This window comes from Typopeltis vanoorti, chromosome 1 (genome assembly GCF_054136105.1).
Source record: "Typopeltis vanoorti isolate ZY-2024b chromosome 1, IOZ_Tvanoo_1.0, whole genome shotgun sequence".
NCBI lineage: Eukaryota > Metazoa > Arthropoda > Arachnida > Uropygi > Thelyphonidae > Typopeltis > Typopeltis vanoorti.
In genome coordinates this window covers 161,768,279-161,789,547 of record NC_143549.1, presented here as the reverse complement: position 1 = coordinate 161,789,547, position 21,269 = coordinate 161,768,279, and the positions used below count along the sequence as shown (strand labels likewise).

The 21,269-nt window shown below is 35.3% G+C and overlaps 1 protein-coding gene across 1 annotated transcript in view; it reads left to right on the top strand.

The window, feature by feature from the left end:
• LOC150110588 (E3 ubiquitin-protein ligase TRIM45-like) overlaps positions 1–21,269 on the top strand; it is a 130,347-nt gene that overhangs the window by 87,843 nt on the left and 21,235 nt on the right. Inside the window, exons 4-5 of the mRNA XM_090394989.1 lie at positions 1,137–1,266; positions 14,431–14,545. Of these exons, the coding sequence (XP_090251115.1) occupies positions 1,137–1,266; positions 14,431–14,545 (245 nt within the window). The remainder of the gene's footprint in view (positions 1–1,136; positions 1,267–14,430; positions 14,546–21,269) is intronic.

The window sequence follows — 21,269 nt, the reverse complement described above, 5'->3', positions numbered from 1 at the left end:
AAGACCCAGAGGAAGACCAAGATATAGGTGGATTGATACAGTAAAAAATGCCTTAGAAGACAGAATTATAAGATGTGATAATGTTGGAGTCTTGATAGGTAACAGATTAATTTGGAGGTAAATTGCTCCTTCACTCCCACAGACTGTTCACCAATAGTTCAAACAGAGGATTGTATGTCATTAAGCATTTTGTATGTATTTAATGTTTAAAAAAAAAGGTTTACATTCCCTGCATAGAACTGATCACTTTATTCGAGACTGCTCTCCCATATAGTACTTATTGATACCCCTCTTTCAGTTACTTATCCAGGTTTCTATTTCCCAGTCTCGATAATATGAAGTCTAACTTATCATGCAGTACTTTGTCAAATGGCTTTGCAAAATTGTTAAACATGGTGTATGCATCCCTCCGTACACTGCAGCTGTTATGCTATTAACATATACCAAGATGATTGAAAAAATAGCTCTCTTAACAAGCCTATACTATCCACCATATATATTCTTTTGTTCATCTACTGACTCCTGCATTTTAGCCATAATCAACAAACATCTCCTAGTAAAATCATGAGGACATTGGAATTTGTGCTCTTCAATTGGAGAGAGACCTGTGTTAAAATCTCATCTAGAAAATTTGAACTAAGACTGTATAAAAGCTTTTCAACTTAAATAGGTTAGTATATTATGTTGTTCTGCAGTAATTTCAGCTATCGCAAACCTAATCAACTTCTCTAATGCCTTAAAGACTGGCTGATAATTTGTCATCTTCCTGTTTTAGTGAAATTTTCGTTGAATATTTTTTCTTCTGCTGCTACTCTAATTCCATTTTAAATTAAAATTATTCTTCTATACTCACCCTTCCTTCTGCTAGCCCCAGGATTTTGCTTAGCTTGTTCAGCATATCTCTTTTTTGTATTTCAGTTTCACTTTCCTGACATCACTTTATACTCATTATGTAACTGTTGAGTATCCTTACACTTACACCTCATCTGCTTGTGCCTTTGAAGTTCCTAGCTTTTTTTTCCTCATACATATCACATATATATGGAGGTCTGGTAATAATAAGGTACTTATGAAGGAGGAAAATAAAGATTTATTGTCAAAATTTGAAATCAAACATATATATAAATTTTTTAAAGGTTTATATGCAGCAAGGCAAGGACAGAAAGCTCAGGTACTGTTGATTACAAGGGACAGCAATGGCCAACCTGTAATCCAGGGAAGAGAGAAGGTTGAGGCAACTTTAATAGCCAAGGATAATGTACAGAGGTACATACTTAAAACCTGTATTACTTACTTATATAAATATGAAAAGTTTTACTTGTTTGTTATTTTAGCTTTTCATGTGAAGAGTTGATTCTCCTCCATTTTATGTAATTCCCTTCTATAATTAATATAAAATTCCTTCAGCAATCTTTAATTTAAATATATTTATCACATTAACTTTTCCATGAGCAACATTCCAGATTGTTCAGCATTAGTTAGTTGTATTTGTATTGTATCCAGTTTCCTTATCATATTGGAAATCAGGTGACCCAACTTTTCATTTAGTGGTACAGCTGCCTCCTTATTCCTGCTTATTAGTGTTCTCCTTATCATGACAACAGTGCTCTATATATTCTTCAGCTTTTGTAGTGTGCACTTTTAACCTTATCCCTTTGCTGACAATTACCTTCCTCCCAGGTCCCAATTTTTATTCAGCATGATTACATCAATATGGTGCACAGCTTTTAATTCAAAATTGCAACTCTCTTTCACTTAATCTAAAACAGTAACTCCAGTATCAGTCCAAGTTAAGTCGTTTTAAATATTCTTGAATGGACTTGACATCAGTAACATCCCTCGTAATTCTCCTTAACTTTGCATTGTCAGTAAGTGATTAAATATTTCCTATCAGTCTATATGAAATATTGTTAGCATATAAATTTAACAATAATGGCCCAAGAACACAACCACTGGGTCTCCATTACTTGCTTTAGCTCTTGTTGGATGTTACACATTCTCTAGGACAACCTGTTGTTATCTTTCATATATGCAGATGATTATAATAGTCTTAGACGTCAACTTGGGGAAGTTTCGTGGAGGGAGGAATTGGAAGGCCGGGATATCATTGGTGCTTGGGAAATTGTGAAAGAATATTTGTTAGCAGCAATGGTAAGCTCTATTCCACGAGTGAAAAAGAGGACACAATGTGGAGTAAAGTGGATGACAAACAATATTAAACAGGAACTGCATGCGAAAAAGAGGCTATGGAAGAGATATAAGGAGACAGGTGAAGAGAAGATTCATGAAGAATATAAGACACAGGCCAGGAGAGTGACTAGTATGGTAAGGAAGGCAAAACTGGAATATGAGAAAAGATTGGCCCTTAGATCTAGGGAAAATCCTAGGGAATTTTTTAGCTATGTGGCCAGTTGGAGGAGAAACGACTGTGGATGAATGACATTGTGGGATAAAAATGGGAATAGAGTGACTGATGCAGAGGACATAGTGGAATTTTCAATGAACATTTTATTGGAGTATTTCATCCTGGAGGAGTCAATTTGAATACTAGAGGTATAGGGCAGGTTTGAGGTTTAGAGGTGCAGGAGGAGAGTGTGTTCCACATACTGAATACTCTGGATGTTTGTAATGGGATTGGATGGTATTTCACCATGAGTTTTGAGAGAATGTTCTATAGCATATTCTCTCAAAACACAGTGCCTTTGACCTTGCTTTTCAATGAAAGTCTTGCTGCGGGAAAGGTGCCCATGGAATGGAAGGAAGGTAAGATAGTGCCATTGCATAAGGGCGTTGGCAGAGAAGTGTCTAATTATAGGCCAGTTTTCGTGTCGTGAGTAGTTAGTAAGATCTTGGAGACAGTAGTGAGGGACTGTATACAGCATTGGACAGATGAGGGTAATGTTATCTGTGAGAGTCAACATGGATTTTTGAAGTGACACTCTTGTTTTAGCAATATGCTAGCCTTTTATGATAAAATTACAAGAGCATTAGATGAGGGAAAGGCATATACTGCCATTTTCTCGGATTTAGTGAAGGCATTTGACAGGGTGCCACATGATAAGCTGATATTCAAGTTGCAGCATATGGGTTCTGGATATCAGATTGGTCAATTCAGGATTGGCTGTCCAATAGGTATAAGAGAGTTGTGTATGGTGGAGCAATATCAAAGAGGCAGAAGGTTATAAGTGGGGTTCCACAGGGCTCAGTACTGGGACCTATGTTGTTTAACCTTTATAACAATGACATTGTCCGTGCATTGCAAGGGGATATTCAGTTGTTTGCAGATGATGCGAAGCTGGGAAGGGTTATTAGTAGTAGTGCAGATGTGGTAGCCATGCAAGAAGATTTGAATAAGCTAGATAGATGGGAAATGAATGGGGATTCAGTTTAATGCAGCAAAATGGGGTTTGGGACACATCGATGGCATGCTGGATACTCTATGGGAGGAGTTAAACTGGAGTAAGTAGGGGAGACAAGAGATCTGGGGTTGATGATTAATAGAAACCTGAAATTTAGGGACATATTGCAAAAATGGTGAAGGTAACACAGAGGATTGCTGCAATAATGAGAAGGACACTGACCTGCAAAGATAAAATGGTTATCATTCTGTTGTATAAGACTCTGATCAGACCACACTTAGACTATTGTTCTCAGATCTGGTCCCCAGGATTTGAAGGGGATAAATTAACTGTGGAAAGGGAACAAAGGCAGATAACAAAGATGGTGTCAGGACTGTACAATGTTAGTTTATGAGGATCGGCTGAGGTGACTGCAGAGTTTGGTGGATAGAAGGAGAGGCAGTATTATTGAGACTTTTGAACTGTTGAGTGGTGTTGTTAATACTGACTGTTAATAAAGAGTACTATGTTTGGCATCTCATATTTCTGTGTATAAGAACGTATTCATTTCACCTCCAGTACAGGGTTGACACTGGAGAGTTCTTTCGCTTGGTTGAACAACAGGAAGGAGTGATGACAAGGGTGATGCCATCCTTGGAAGTTTCGAAAGGAAACTGTCAGAAAGAGGGTGAGGAGTGGTTTCTTTGTGTGGAAGGTGGTTGAACCATGAAATGCATTGCCTGATAAGAGTGATGAGCACAAGAACGGTCAATGCGTTTAAGGAGTTTTATGATAGACTTTGTGTTTCCTAGGAGGGACCTCCCTCGATGAGTCTTGATAGACTTGTTTTTCTTAGAAAGGCCCTCTCACGATGAGTCTTTTGACTCCATGGAGGCCTGAATAATAATAATAATAATATAATCTATTATCCAGTGCCATCTCCCTCAGTATGTACACCAACTTGTGTCAAATGTCTTTTGTAAATTCCAAAAAATTTCACTATGTATGGGTCCTTCTTATCTGACACATTCATCATTTTTTCATAAAGTGCAAATGGATTACTTAAGTGATCCATGCTCTTTACAAATTAATACTGAGTGTTAATAAAGAGTACTGTGTTTGGCATCTCATATTTCTGTGTATAAGCACACATTCATTTCACCTCCAGTATAGAGTTTGCCAAATATATGAGTTACCAAACCTATATGAGTTATCAAAAGGTGTCTTGCCTTATTATTAAATTACTCTGGATTTAGAGAAAGATGTTGGAAGTTTTTTCCCACTTGGTTAGACTATAATAAATTTAGTTTAATCCTTTATCCAAGTGTAAACAATTAAATCCAATAAGTTTCACAAGTTTTTGGATAATCAGGATTACAGGAGCAAAAAACTAAAAGAATAATTGCATGTTACAGATTTGTTGCAAACTTTCAACACTCTAGTACGTATAACAGAATGAAAAAAAATTAGATTAAACAACATACAAGCAAACAAACAAAGCTAGTTAATCCTATCATGTTCTGTAGTATAATACATATTGTATCCCACATCCACATTTGTGAGATTCTTGATAAATTCAGACAAAACTTGATGTAGAATTAAACCTTTGTTTCTGATACATTATGTGTATGGGAATATTGGAGCATTTGTCAATTTTGCTACATAACAGATATAATCAAATCCAAGTGTAAGCAAACGAAGTTTGTGCCTGAAGTATCTTCAGGACTGAGGCAACTCGTGGTAGCTCTCATCACTACTTGCCTTAGTATCTCCCATAATGCAAAGCACATCTCCTTGTGGACATGTATAATGCTATGCATTAAGGGAAGGGCCACTACCTAGACTGGTTTCGACCTTTATTGAGGTCTCGTCAGTGGGAGCCAGATCTATGGAGAAGTCATATTTACCTTTTTGAGTTGTTGCCAAAAGGTGTCTCACCTTATTATTAAATTACTCTGGATTTAGAGAAGGATGTTGGAAGTTTTTTCCCACTTGGTTAGACTATAATAACTTTAGTTTAATCCTTTATCCAAGTGTAAGCAAACAAAGTTTGCGCTTGAAGTATCTTCAGGACTGAGGCAACTGTGGTAAAGGTGGACCAAGCTCTCATCACTACTTGCTTTAGTATCTCCCATAATGCAAAGCACATCTCCTAAAGGATTAAACCAAATTTATTATAGTCTAACCAAGTGGGAAAAAACTTCCAACATCTTTCTCTAAATCGAGAGTAATTTAATAATAAAGTGAGACACCTTTTGGCAACTCATATCGGTAAATATGACTTCTCCATTGTTTCCACCTTAGTATCACCACCTCTGGGTCTGGCTCCCACTGACGAGACCTCAATAAAGGTCGAAACCAGTCTAGGTAATGGCTCTTCCCTTAATGCATAGCATTATACATGTCTGCAAGGAGATGTGCTTTGCATTATGGGAGATACTAAGTCAAGAGAGCTTGGTCCATCTTTACCCCGAGTTGCCTGACTCCTGAAGATACTTCAAGCGCAAACTTGGTTTGCTTACACTTGGATAAAGGATTAAACTAAATTTATTATAGTCTAATCAAGTGGAAAAAACTTCCAACAGTTATAATCAATTTGCCTATTTATGCAAATACAACAACAACATCAACAACAGCCTCTCATGCAACAAATGTACGGAAAAGAAGATCAATTTTTCTTCTTTTAATACTTCGAGAAAAATGTCAAGGAATGGTAATTTTTTATGGCCCTCTAGTTCTGTAGTGAATTTTATGTCTGGGTGCAAGCTGCTCAGATAATCTTTAAACTGCTCTAATTCTTCTGTTGTTCCTGACCAAATGATGAAAACATCATCAGTGTAATGCAGCAACGTTTTTTATATATATATATATTTTTCAATGACTTTCTTTTCAAAATTTTCCATAAATAGATTTGTTAATACTAATGACAGGAAACCCATGGCAAATCCCTTATGTCTATTCTCAAAATTTATCCTGGAATTTGAAGAATGTGTTTTCCATGCACCATCTTGAAGAGCTTAATTGTGTGTGGAGGAAAAAAGTTTATGCATAGCATAGCATAGCATTCAGGCTCCATTCCCAGTATGTAAACAATACTGGAAATGGCCTAAATGGTGATATGTAGTTGTTTTCAGATGATGTAAAGTTGGGAAGAACTATGAGGATTACAGTGGATGTTGTAGTCTTGCAAGTGGACTAGAATAGACTTTAAATGGACAAAGGAATGGGCTGCCAGTTCATTGTAGGAAAGTATAATGTTGTAAAGTTTGGAAAGCATAGATTGGATGCAGAATATAATATTTATGGAGATATCTTAGAGGAGATAAGGAATCTTGGGATGTTGGTGGATAAACCTGAAATTTTAGGGACATTTTGCTAAAATTGTGAGGACAGCACAACACATTATGGAGATGATGTGAAGAGCACTGACATGTAGGAGTAAGGGTGTTATGAATCCATTGTACAAGGTTTTGATATGATTTGGTCACTGGGTTTTCAAAATCAGATGGAGAGATGTTGGAATGGGTTCAGAGACGATTGCAAAGGTGATTTCTGGTCTCTGGAATGTAGCATATGAAGGCACATTGAGGGAATGCAAATTGCAGTCTAGTGGATAGGACGGAGCATGATCAAGACATATGAGTTGGTAAGGGGATATTACCAGATTAATGTGGATTAGCTTTTTCATAGAATGGGTGGAGACAGGAGGAGAACAAGAAGAGCTACCAACCATCCTGGCAGCTGTATGTGGAAGGTGTGAGCAAGGGAGCGAGAGTAGGTTTTTTGCATGAAGATTTGTGGGTGGTTGGAATGCATTGCCTGGAAGTGTGGTGAGTGCCGAGATAGTGAATGCATTTAAGTCATGGTACGAGGAGCTGTATGTGTGATGAAGGACCTCCTGCAATTAGTTTAACTTTGTGGTGGTAATGGCATTGCACCTTAAAGACCACTTGATTTAAAAGTAAACTGTTTTATTTTACTTGGAATATCCTGAATAGAAATTGGTGTACAATATTTTAATATTCATTTTGCTTTATATGATTTCTTTTGTTTATGAGGGTTGTTTGAAAAGTTTGGTAAATTTCCAATAGACTGCGACACAACTCGTCTACTCATACCAGTGTTGGCACTTATCATCTTTTTCATGATCCCTGGCAAAATTTTAGCCATGTGCGACACGTAGTCCTCATTTGACAAACATTTAAAATGACTGTGAATGCTAGTGAAGTGGATGGCTGTGCAGATCAAAGCCGAGTTAAATGCAGTTCATGGGGACTCTGCACCAGCATTAAAGACTATTTATTTTTGAATTAATGAATTTAAACGTGGTCGTAAGTCCATCGAAGATGAAGCATGCTTCGGATGCCCAACTGATGTCGCTACGAAGGAAATGATTGACAAAATCCATGGTATCATTATGGAAGGCTGCCGAGTGAAAGTGCGTGAGATTGTAGGCATTTCAACTAATAATATCCTGCAGGAAAAATTCCACATGAAAAAGCTGCGTGTGCGATGGGTGCTGCGATTGTTGACTGTTGATCACAAACACATGCGAAAAGACATTTGAACGCAGTGTTTGGCAATGTGTAATCGCGATTCACAGGATTTTTTGTGTCAATTTGTAACTGTAGATGAAACTTGGATCCACCACTACACACCTGAGTCCAAGCAGAAGTGGACTATGCCCGGTGAAAGAGCACCGAGAAAATGACTGTGAAAGAGCACCGAAAATTTGCAGAGTACTGCTCATTTAGTACTCTGCAAATAAGAAATCTAGTCCTCAGGTGTTTGCTATTTATGCTCTTACACAACTTTCAGGAGCAATGCCCTCTTGTTGTGTACTGAAAATTTTCTGTATGTTTTTATATATTATGTTTCTATACCTCAAATCTCACTCTCCTCATAGGGATCCACAAGCTTTTCACCATCTTGGTCACTTGCCCCTGGTCCTCTCCGCCACATACACATCCTTAAACTTATGCTATCATGATAATTTTTCCTTTTACTTGACTCGCTACAGAATTATTTGGAATTTCCTTTATCCTGGTCATCTAATTTCCTCTGATTTTACCTTTCTTTTGCTAGTCATTCTTTTGCCTGTGCATTGGGCTGTTCATGAGGTTGCTGATCATATTTCTCTAGAAATCCCCTTTAGCATTTTTTTTTTTTCTGCGTAATGATGCTATTCATCCATTTAACTCCTGGCTGATTTATATTCTTGACCCTGGGTATACAGTTTTTTATTGCTTCCATCAAACATTCCTTGGCATACATTGCTGATATCTTTCCCTTGTGGTTCCCACCTCCAAGCTTCCACCTAAATTTGTTATAATTTGATAAATCATAAATATAATCTGGGTTCAAGGCTCTCTGGCAAAAAGACATGCTATTAAGAAGATCCTGAAAGATCTGTGATTTTTGTTGATTTATTGGTATATTTTTAGTATATTATTATAGTTTTTTTAGTGTATTCACTGTATTACAACATTTAATAACATAACTGTAGAAACATTAATAGTTTTTACTATTAAGAATGTCACCAAAAATGTGTCACAACAGGTCAGTGTCTAAGCACAAGTTAAAGTTGTTATTACCGAGGAGAACCTTTGTCCTGATGAGCAGAAGCATTGATGCAGTGAGGATAATAATATATCAGAGGATAATCTGACATTTGAAATATCCTGATTAAAAGAAATTATTACAAAATCGACCAGAGAAATAGGAAAAATGGAAAACCATTTAATGGAACTTAAACAGGATAAGAAAAAGGGTCAGAACAAGAAGAGGCAGGAAAGCACTGAACTTGATAATCATAATAACAATAACAAGGTAAGTCAATTAAAATCTAAGAAAGAAACAAAAAAAAAAAAACAGGTGATATGGTATGGTGATCAATCATAAAATTTGCTCTTGCTGAGGGAATCACTACTGGTCTCCTGTGGGTGAAAATTAAAGATGACAAACAGAAAAGAAAATTAAAAGAGATGGTAGTTCTTGTAGGAACTTATATGAGGGTGGTCTGAAAAGTTCTCGGCCTCGACCATAGATGGAAACACTATCGGCAAGATTTTTTTTTTCTAAGTTGGTACATCTGTCATAAGCATCCATGTGAAATTGCAAGTCATTCTATCAAGTAGTTTGTTTTATACAGCTGTCTGAAGCAAAAGTGCTATCCGTATCCCTTGAAATGGATAAAATTGAGTATTGTGCAATTATAAAATTTTTTGTAAAAGAAGGTTTAACATCAAAAGAAATTCATTCTAAGTTCATAAAAGTTTACGAGCACTGTTCTCCTTCGTTTTCGACAACTAAAAAATGGACTACCGAGTTTAAACGTGGCCGTACCAGCCTTGAAGATGATCGCTGTGAAGGACATCGAAAAAGTGTAACAAAACCAGAAATCATTGTACGATATGGTATTGGATGATCGGCGAGTCATAGTGCATGAAATTGCTGAGACTATACACGTTTCAAAAGACCGGGTAGGATATATTTTGTATGAAGAATTGCAAATGAAAAAGCTTTGCCCAAGATGGGTGCCATGCTTGCTCACTGCATATCAAAAAGACACTCACATGAAAATCTCTGAACAGTGCTTGGAGCATTTTAACAAGAATAAAACTGATATTCTGCGTCAATTTATTACTGTGGATGAGACTTTGATTCACCATTACACACCAGAATCCAAACAGCAGTCAAAATAGTGAACAGAAGCCAGTTGTTCAGTGCCAAAGAAGACAAAGTCGGTTCCATCAGCAGGAAAGGTCATGACATCAAAAAACATCACCGTTTTGGGATGCTAAAGGCATTTTGTTTATCAATTATCTTGAAAAGGGTAAAACAATAACCGGGGAATATTATTTCGATCGTTTAACCAGACTAGACAAAAAAAATTTGTGAGAAAAGACCCGATTTGCAGAAGAAAAAAATCATCTTTCATCAGGACAATGTCCTGCCCACAAAGGTATTTTGTCGATGGGAAAATTAAGGGATCTGCACTATGAATTGTTGGAACATCCACCCTATTTCCCAAATTTGGCTCCCTCTGACTTCTATCTCTTCCCAAAACTTAAACTTTTCCTTACTGGTCAGCGTTTTTCTTTGAATCAAGAGGTGATTGCAGCTGTAGAAGGGTATTTTGCAGATCTTACTGGGAACCACTGCAGGGATGGAATAATGGTACCGGAGCATCGCTGGAATAAATGTATTAGTCGTAAGGATGATTATGTTGAAAAATAAAAATAATTTTGAAATTATAAATTTGATTTTTCATTGTTAGGCTGAGAACATTTCAAACCACCCTCGTAATTTAAGTAGCAACAAATATAGTATGAGAGAGGATATGAAAGGTCTGTTGGAAGAAGCGAGAAAGAAATGTGAGAGAGTAAAAATTGTAGGTTTGCTACCCAGATACGACAGCACTGAGTTAAGAAGGAGGGCAATGATAGCAAACAATTCCATGCACAGGCTGTATAGTAAAAAAGATGCAAGTTTTTAGGTGTGTGGCATGTGTTTGATGGCAGAAAAGATATATAAGAGAGATGGCCTGTACTTGAATTCATTTGGCATTAAGAGCCTGAAAAAATTACTTATTGGGATAAGACCTAATGCAGAGTCAGCAAAACTAGAAGGCTAACAGAAGTTTTTCTCACAGTGCAGTGAGTAATTGAAGTAGTTTGCCTTTAGCGGTAGGGAGTGCATCTAGTGTGAAGGAATTTAAGGGTAGGTATGACATCTGGTTTGTATGAAGTATGCTGTCCCTCGATGAGTCCTTAACTTCCTGTAGGTCACAGATGATAATTGCTGACTTTGTAATTCAATATTTCAATTAAGTAGGGGATAATACATATCCACTTCTTAACTGAAAATTCTGCCTGCTTCGCCTCCTCCCACATCAATATTGCATATGCATCATATAATAGTGCCTTACAGTATAAACAACAAGATAGAGGATGCTTGGGACATTAGTTCTGTGTCAGTTAGAAATTGAATTGTTTCTGATGTTTTAGCATGCATGTGTGCTTATAACAGTTATACCTTTGTACTCCTTGGGCATATATCAGAAACTGACTATATATTTGGTCCTGTTGACCTCTGTCTCACAGACAACCCTCAGTCTTCTGTGATTCTGCTTCTACCCTTCTTAGTTGCAGTTCTTCTATTATCTTCAACTTCTTTCTTCCCATCTCATTCTGTCTTTTCCTGAATAAATGCTTAGGAGAGAATAACCTACAGTAGAGAACATGCAATATCTTTTGCATTCTGTCCCTGTCTATATGCCTCTATCAAAAGTAAGCCTCGCTATGCTTCTAATTTTTAGCCAGGTCAAATTAATGAATGTCCAAAATGTACCATTCTTATTCCTAATACTTTTTGCTTTAATATATATGAATTGCTATATCCCCACAGGTACCTTTGCATATTTTAATGACTGTTCCATTCAGATTTGATGCCTGAGAAACTGCATTCAGCATTCTTTGATCTTTTCCATGTTCACACTTGTCTACTCAAGGTTAAAGGTGACTGCTTACTTGCATGCTCTTTAATACTTACAGACTCTAACCTATTCCTGACAAATGGACTACATCTTGTTGGATTTGGAGGTAAATGTAGGATTCTCTCTCTCTCTGATGGTGTCAGAATGGGTTTATGAAGGATAAGTTGTGTAAAATTATCTGACTAATTCAGATATGTGTACATTTTTTTAAAAAAATTTTTTTATCATCACCCAAATATATTAAAGCAGGTAAATGTCAGAAGAATTTTTTTAAAATTGTATTATTACTTTTTCCTCTTATTCATTTGCATTGTAGTTTTTGATGTAAAATGTTAAGATATAAAGAAACTTAAAAATTTAAATTAAACATATTTGGTCATTTGATAATTAAAAATACAAACTTATTTAATACTGACCATTTACAAACATCTTACATTATAGCCTACCAGTTTTGCTAGCAAACTGTTTAGCTTTTTCAAGGCGTTTATGGAAAGACATAAAAACTAGTAAATGCAAATTGAAAGGAACATAAAAAATGTTGTAAACAAACTAGTAGCTAAGGTTACACGTTCACATGACAGAGACTGAAAGGACTTATTGTTCTTTTTTAGCACGTGTTTGTTGTAAACATGTAATGTGATTACTGACTAGCTGTAGTTCAGATGGATTTAGAGAAAGGATCAGGTTTTTCCACGAACTGTTTAGGATGGTAGCCTGATTTCTGTTAAGGTTTCCACCAGTTATTAACACTATTGTGGCTTCCTTGAATAAACGATGTCTGTAGTCGTCATCCAGATATGGCATGGAGCTGTTTTGCCACTCTATCGTGTAGTTAGACGTACAGAAATGATGTGCTAAGCCGGAAGAGATACTTCTGTTGTGGTTTACATCACCACCAAGTTCTTTTTGTCTGATTTCTAAACTCTGTGAAGTTTGTCCGATGTAGGCAAGACCACAGGAGCAAGGAATGTAATATACTCCTGGATATTTGTAGAATGGCACCTTATCTTTTGGGGATCTTAAAACCTGTCTGATGCTGGTGGTTGGTTTGAAGACCACTCTGATGTTGTAGGCTTTTTTGAAACTTAAATATGTTAAAACAGCAGATGATAGAGTACTAAACTGTTAATTTCTGTTTTGATTTAAGATTAGTCATCTCTTGTTATAGATGAATGAATATATATAGTTGTATTCATCAATATTTTTGGAACATTTATTCAATTATTTACTTAAAGTGAAAGTGAGTGATTGGGTGTATTTTATCATTTTGTAATTGTTTTGTTATTTTTAAATAAATAATTTATATATTTTTCTTGATTTAATATATCATACATCTCATTGAACTCATTCACTGTTAGGGTACCCAACTGGAATGGAAATCCATTCCAACCTTTTACCTCTCCAAGCAAAAAATATAGTTCACAGACCCTTATTAACTCCACTCTCACACAACTTCCACACAATAACTCTCTCTTTTTATATTTTAAAAATATACAATTGGGCCCATTCTACTTAACTAGCTTAGACCAGTTATCAATATCTTGTGATAGGCTAGATTTAATTTGCTACATTTGTAGAATTTCAGCACTGCATAGTTGATGGAAGGAAAACGTTTAGTTGTCATTTTGTAGTTCAAATTTGGTTGAGCAGCATGTATTTTTCCTTGCATATAGATTCTTTACATAATTTCATAGACTCTTCTATATATTTGAATGAGGTTCTGGAATATTATATTTATTTTATTTTTATTTATTTTCTATCATGAAAGTACCATGGTAGAAAATAAAATTAAAACAGATAAATAGTCAGAGCCTCTTTGCTGTATTCTGAGTTCAGATCTGTGGTGCATGTATGAGAGAGAGAGAGAGAGAGAAAAAAAGAAAGAAAGTATATTATCTGTTTTTGTGGTTGTGTTTAATTTTCTCTTAGGTATCATATTCTCAAGAGTTTCTCTAAATTTTCCAGGCACATTTTGTTATAGTTGTCATAGTTTTGTAGTAAAGAAGATGCTGAAATGCTTGTTGTTTATGGAATCTATGAAACATTGTTACATGATCCTCAAAAATATTAATATTATTTTTAAAATCAGTTTTTCAAACCTTTAACTTAGTAACCTGCCCATTTGATAAGTTTTGATTTGTAGTCTTGTAATTAGTATTTATTTATTATTATTTATTTATTTATTTTTACTTTGTCTTAAACTCAATACTTGAATTTGCATTTGGTGAGAAGATCAAGGGATTGACTCTCCTGAGATCCAAATCTCAGGATCATATCTCCTGGATATTGAGTTTAGTTTTTTTATAAATTTATTTCGAATCTTAACCCACTTAGCAAGTATGTTAAAAATATGTTGCAGTCATAAAGAACATACAGTGTTTATATTTTACACTATCTCATTGAAAAACACATTATACTACCTCTTCTCCCTCCCTTCCTCCAACAAAAGTAGATTTTTGTTAATGTGGAATGGCAAAGTTTGTTTTGTGGGATATTTTAATGAAAACATTTTTTCTTTTTTTGCTTCTACACAAATTTTGTAAATATTTATATTACATTAACCTTTTATTTATTTTTTATTTTTATATATTATAGACAAATCTCAGTTAATGTTACAGATCGTGGCGATGGCTCATATTTATTAACTTATTTACCTGAAGACTGTGGAACTTATCTTTTCACTGTGTCAGTTTCTGGTAAAGAAATCAAGGTAAAAATGTTTAGTATTATACATACATAAAATATTTCATAGCTTTAAGTGCAAGAAGATGCTAAACAAAAAGTAATGCCCCTCTGAATTTTTTTTTTTTTGTGTAGGTGTGTGTGTGTAATAGAGATAGGTATTTTATTGAAACAAAAATGGTATTCTTCTTAAACTATATTCTGCAGTTTTACACAATCGTTTCAGAACATCATCTTCTGCTATCCACTTACATGAATCTTTGTCCAGTATGGCCTCTGAATTGTTCCTGCAGTTTTGGGAACAGAATAAAATTCACCAGTGCTAAGCTGTGGTTGTGAGTAAGTACTCCGAGGCAATGATTCTGTGTTGTTGATGCCCTTTTGTGAGGCCTTCAGAAAATAGCAGTTTGCACATGAAGTATCTTAATAACTGTCCACACAGTTAGCCTAGTGGCTAATCACTTTGCAACCATATGCCTGGGAAAGGAGTGTCCTAGGTTCAATTCCCGTCGACGATGTTAGAAGCTTAAAGATCTTTCTCAGCCATAGCAAAGTTAGCCGGTCTTGGGCGTGGACAGCAGGGTTTTTTCCCTCAGTTTATCTGGGGTTTTTCATCCTGCAAGCAGACAAACCAGCCCCCCATGAATACACAGGCTACAGTCATATGATATAGTACTTAATCCCTCATTAAGAAGGCTCAACCAGTCCTAAGGGGCGGTCGAGAAACAGGGAGAATTCCCCCACACACACTCCACACACACAAATAAAGAAAATCTTAGTAATTAGCTATCAATATTGAGAAGCTTCCTTTACTCCCAGTTGTTCTAAGTATCCCATCATGCCAAGCAATCTTCCTTGAAAGAGTGTGTTTCTTTACATTATGCTTATTCACTTCCCATGGATGAGATCTCAATAAAGGTTGAAACTAGTATAGAAAGTCACTCTCACCATAATATAGAGCATTATACTTTTCTCAGGAAGTATACTCTCAGCATTACAGGGTATTTAAAACAGCTTGTACTGAAGTGAAATGCTCTCGTTATACAAACAGCTAGCCCTACATATACTTTGCTACAAACATTATTTGCTTACATGAGAGTAAACTATGGATGAAAACAACTTTGTTTTTATTTAGTATAATACCCTATCCCAATCCACCGGTAAAACTTGTTACTACTATCTCATTGTCAAGTTCTTGACATCCACACACCTTCAATTTTTGCATTGTTCCAGTTGTGACACCCAGAGTTAATGGCACCACATGCAGGCTTGAATTCTGAATGCACTATTCACATTCCACTTGCAGTTAAATTTTTGAGATCCTGTTTTGCAGATTACAGCAGGATAGTTTAGATTATGACCAGTGTATTATGTTTATTAATTGCAAGTGTTTTTCTGGATAGTTTTGGGCTGAAAAGTCTAAATTTCTAGGAGGAAAAATCCCTGTCACCTCTTTATGAGACACAATCAAAAGTATTAACGGAAAAGAAGTGGACTTGCAGAAGAATTAGAGAAATATCATGTTGATATAATTAGTGTTATGAAGATGAAAAAGACAAACAGGTAAAATTCAAACCTGGTGTTCGGTTCCCGTGTGGTAGCGTGGGGCGCGTGTGTCCTCGATGTCGGAGGACGGATCCAATAGGCAGCTACGGTTTTGGTGGCCGTATTCTCCGTGGAAGGAACGAAGTCTGGCAAGTCCACAGAAGGCCAGTTTCCTGTGAACCTCTGAAGCTCTAAAGAACCAAAGGCAAAGATAAGTAAACTTTATTTGTGTTTAACAGAATGTGCCAAGTTAACATGTTATGGAAAAGGAACATTAATGATATTGGTTAAGATTATATTGCTGGGACTTACGAAGGACATTGAAATTATGTTTATTATCTGTCGTTGTGTTAATGTTCGCCTTTATATTGAATGAAATTAAGGATATGTTTAGAGTAAAGAATTGGCATAATATTAAGAGATTGTGAAAGATATGAATGTTATCTTGTGTAGTCTGACAGAGCTACGGAGCCTTAGATTGATTGTGAAAATAGTACATGAATAACGCATTAGCGAAGGTTAATATAATTCATACTTTAGGAAGCTACTGTATATTAATTTATATGTGTAACAGTAGTGTTTGAATTTTATATACCTTGTCTGAAACTCCCTTAAGATGGGATTCATTTTAGTGTTCTTATTTGTATCAACCTTTGAGTACAATAAACCTTGCTTTTGATTCTAACAAAGACTTTCTGTGATTTCTGGAATCCGATGCACCGCTTATAAAAATATTAATGCGAACCTATGCGGGATAGTAAAAGAGATTGTTGAAAAGGGTATGTTTTGGCCACGTCTGCAGAGTTCAAAGGTATCATTAAGTACTGTCCTGAGATTACCTCTTGGTTGTTAATATTAATTAATCTAATAGCGCGCAGCGAAACAAATAAATTTCTTGGCGTTTTAAGAGGGGTAAATCTCAGACACTCTGATACTGCCTCGATCTCGAGGAAATTCCATTGTCCCTCAGAGGTACCACGTGTTACCTGATAGAGTGTATTAAGGAGATATAGTGAAAGGTTAAAGTAGTTGTATTTGAGAAGAACGGTTACAACATAAACTGCGCAGCCGGTAGGATAGCAATATATAAATAAGCTATACAACAAGAATAAAGAATCGATAGGATTGTAGTTAATAGAGAACAAAATTAAAGAAAAGCATCATAACAACTGTAGTGTTATAGGACCTGTGACCTTTCATGTGTGGGGTCAGCATAAAAAATAAATTAAAAATTTTTTTTTTTAAATATAAATTGAATTTTGTTAATATGGATGAATTATGGCCACACAACTGAATTTCAGAAGCAGATGAACTTGAAAAACCATTAAATTTTTTTTCCCCTGCAAAATTGTTCCCCCTTCATCAAAGGCTTCAGATGTGAAGCATATTACTATTAGTATTGTTGATAGACTAAGTGATATATATCCAGAAACCGTACTTTAGAGCTTTTCCAGCCTTTGGCTCTAATAAGCATGGTGTGATAAACATTCTTCTGCTGTCTGTAGAGATTCACAAACATCCAATGTAGAACTTGAATCTAGATGTTGGCTAAATCACATTGTCGAATATGTTAGTTGCAAAACAAAAAAAAAAACAAAAAAAAAAAAAATAGAATAAATAAATAAAACCTCACAATCATCATCATGCCCTCAAGGAGGTACAGGATATGATAGTACTACATCAAAAATTTACATCATTACTAACTTCCTATCTACAATTTTCCTCCAAATCAGTCTGTTACTTATCAAGACTCCAACATTATCAAATCTTATATTTCTATCGTCTAAGGCACTTTGTACCATATCAATCTGCCTATATCTTGGTCTTCCTTTTGGTGGTTTTCCTGCCAACATGGCAGAGAACACTTGTTTGGCTAATCTTTCCTCACCCATTCTGTTTAATTGACCATACCACCTGAGAATAGCTCTTCTAATGTATTCCTGGATGCTAACAATGTCAAGTTCTATCCTAATATCCTCGTTTTTAATATGATATTGCCATTGATGCCATCTGTTCATTCCTCTAATCTTTCTCAGGACTCTCATATCTGCAGTCTCTAGTCTTTGGTCAAGTGTTTGACTTCTTACCCAGCTCTCGGATCCATAAGTTAAAACTGGTTTGAACACTGTCTTGTATACAGCTAATTTAGTGATCCGACTAATTTCTCTCTTATAACATATGAATTTATTCAATTGACTTCCTACCATACCAGCTTTGTTGATTCTGTTGTCTATTTCTATATTTAATTTACCATCTTCACTAAAAATCATGCCTAAGTAGCTGAAATGTTTTATTTGTTCCACAGGTTCCCCATTCACAATACAGTGAACATTTTCAACAATTCTACCTATTTTCCTTGTCTTTGTCTTTTTAATGATGACCTTCATACCATATCTATTACAACAGTTATTCAATTTAGTCAGGGAATCTTGCAAACTTGTAGCGGATTTATTTAGAAGTATAACATCTTCTGCATAAAGCAAAGAGCTGAAATTAACATCTCCAATTCTAATATCATTTTTAATACAACTTTCCTTCATAATGTGATCCATATAGTTAATTAATGAATAACATGGGGATAATGTACATCCTTGTGTCACACCAGATTTAACATTAAACCATCTTCCTGTACTTCCTTCAATTCTAACTGCTGACTTATAACTCAAATAAAGACTAAGTATTGCTTGATATAATGCCCCATTGACACCATTTAACTGTAGCATACTGAATAGCTTCTCTCTTGGCACCTTGTCATATGCCTTTTCGAGATCGACAAAACTTAAATACAGATCTTTGTTATATTCCCATGCTTTCTCAACTCTTAGTTGTAAAGTGAAGATCTGATTCTGACAGCCTCTGTTTGGCCTGAATCCAACTTGTTCTTCACCAAGCTTTTCTTCCATAATTCGTCTTAACCCTTTCTCAAGTATACTTGCATAGATCTTGCCAGGAACACTCAGCAGGGAAATACCTCTGTAATTCTCACATTCGGTTTTATTTCCCTTTTTATATATAGGTACTATTAGAGCTCTACTCCAATCATCGGGAATTCGTCCCTCTGTCCAGGCTTTCTGAATTATGCAGTGCATTAGTCCATAGCCCCATTTCTAAGCTTCTTCAACAACCTCCAGAATATTTTGCCACCTTCTTGATATTTATTTTCTATGTTCTTGCCAAAGTTCTCCCATGACTTTTGTTTAGCTAGTTTTACACAGTGTTTAGCTTTCTTACATTTGTCTCTGTATTCTCTAAGCAAAAGCTGACTTATTTGCCAGGAACTTTTGATATGCTTTCTTCTTTTCCTTCACTGCCTCTTTAACTTCCTGTGTCCGCCATGGAGTCCTGATTTTTCTATCCTTGCAGACAACCTCACCACATGCCTCTCTGGTTGAATCAATCGGGTTTTCTTCAAGGCTTGCCACTGAATCGCCAAGATTTGGTTCCTGTTCTCAAACTCTTTCGTTATTTCTTCAATAATCTTTGTGTATTTTAGTCTACAGTTCACATCTGAGAGCTGCTCAACTTTTATTCGCTTTAAAACTTTCTTACATGTTATTCTTTTCAATATGAAATTCAATTTTATCCTACTCAAGACTAAATAGTGTTCATTTCCAATTTCAAATCCTCTGTACACTCTGGTGTCCTGCACCAACATAAAAATGTGCACAAATTCACATTGACAGAAGAGGCAAGGAATAAGAAAAGTCTCATTGATTATGTTATTGTTGATAGCAGTGGTAACTGGTGAAAATTTTAAATGGGGGTGCTGCATATACAAAATAAGAAAAATAATTCATTTTTTCCTAATCAGTAATCAATTTAATAATAAGTAAATTTACATATTAAAAAAAATGCTTTATTAAAAATGTTTCACCCTCACCACAAACACACAATAATAAAAGTTTCATACACAGAAATAACACACGCAAGCATACAATTTATCTGTAATGACACTGTCCAATGAGCAGTGTCGGTTTCGACATTCCAACATTGCTTTTGATTGCAGTGCATTTGTTTCGTGTAACGATAATTTTTCATGTAACAAAAATTGAGAAAATATAATTCTTTTCATATTTTCAACAGTGACACTCATCATAATTCAGCCCTGTATCTATAATAAATAAATAAGTATATGTTATTTTTATTTTTAGAGGTACCTGTGACATAGTATAATTATTAAAAGAACACGTAAGACCACAGTATAATTAATAAGGTACAGTAACATCTTCAGTGTCACACAAACAGTTATAGGAATGGAATACAAGTAACGAACGTTCTGTGGATCACCTATTAAAATAAAATTGTTGCCGCGCGCTAGAAAATGATAGAAATATTAATTAATATTTAAGATAATTGGTTTTTTTAATTGATTACATAAAATAAAAGTGTCCCAGATCTTCCAAATACGAAATACCATGTGATTGTGATGTTTCTTGTTTTCGACAAACTGGTCATTCTGTGGAAAAAAGAGTTAAAGAACATCGATATTATATTGAATACAACAAACCTCAAAAGTCTGGTCTAGCACAAAACAGTATTAACACTACTCATAATATCCATGGGATAAAGCTATTCTCCTCCATAGATGCAGGTTCAAATATGAACGCCTTTTTAAAGAAAGTTGTGAAGCTATTTTACACCGACCAATTTTAAATCGAAATGATTCTCTCTCTCTCTCTCAAAGATCTGGGAGACTTTTATTTAATGTAATCAATAAAAAACCAATTATCTTAAAGGTTAATTAATTAATATATCTATCATTTCCTAGCATGCGGCAACAATTGTATTTTAATAGGTGATCCACCGAATGTTCATTATTTGTATTCCATTCTTATAACTGTTTGTGTGACACTGAAGAAGTACTGTTAGTTTTAGTATGAAATGTCTATACCTTATTAATTAATTAAATAGTTATTACTGCAGTTTTACATGTTCTTTTAATAATTATATGTTATTTTAACAGAATAAAATAAGATTTACCAAAAATATTTTTCCTCACACACACCAATAATAAAAGTTTTGCATCTCACAGAAATAACGTGCGCAAGCATACAATTTATCTGTAGTGACACTGCTCAATGAGCAGTGTCAGATTCACTTGCTACGTGCAATGACAAGTGCAAATGAATTCAGTGAGTCTACCCGTAATTGACCGAACGTGATAATTCCAATACTGCGTTGGATCGCAGTGCATTTGTTTCATAATC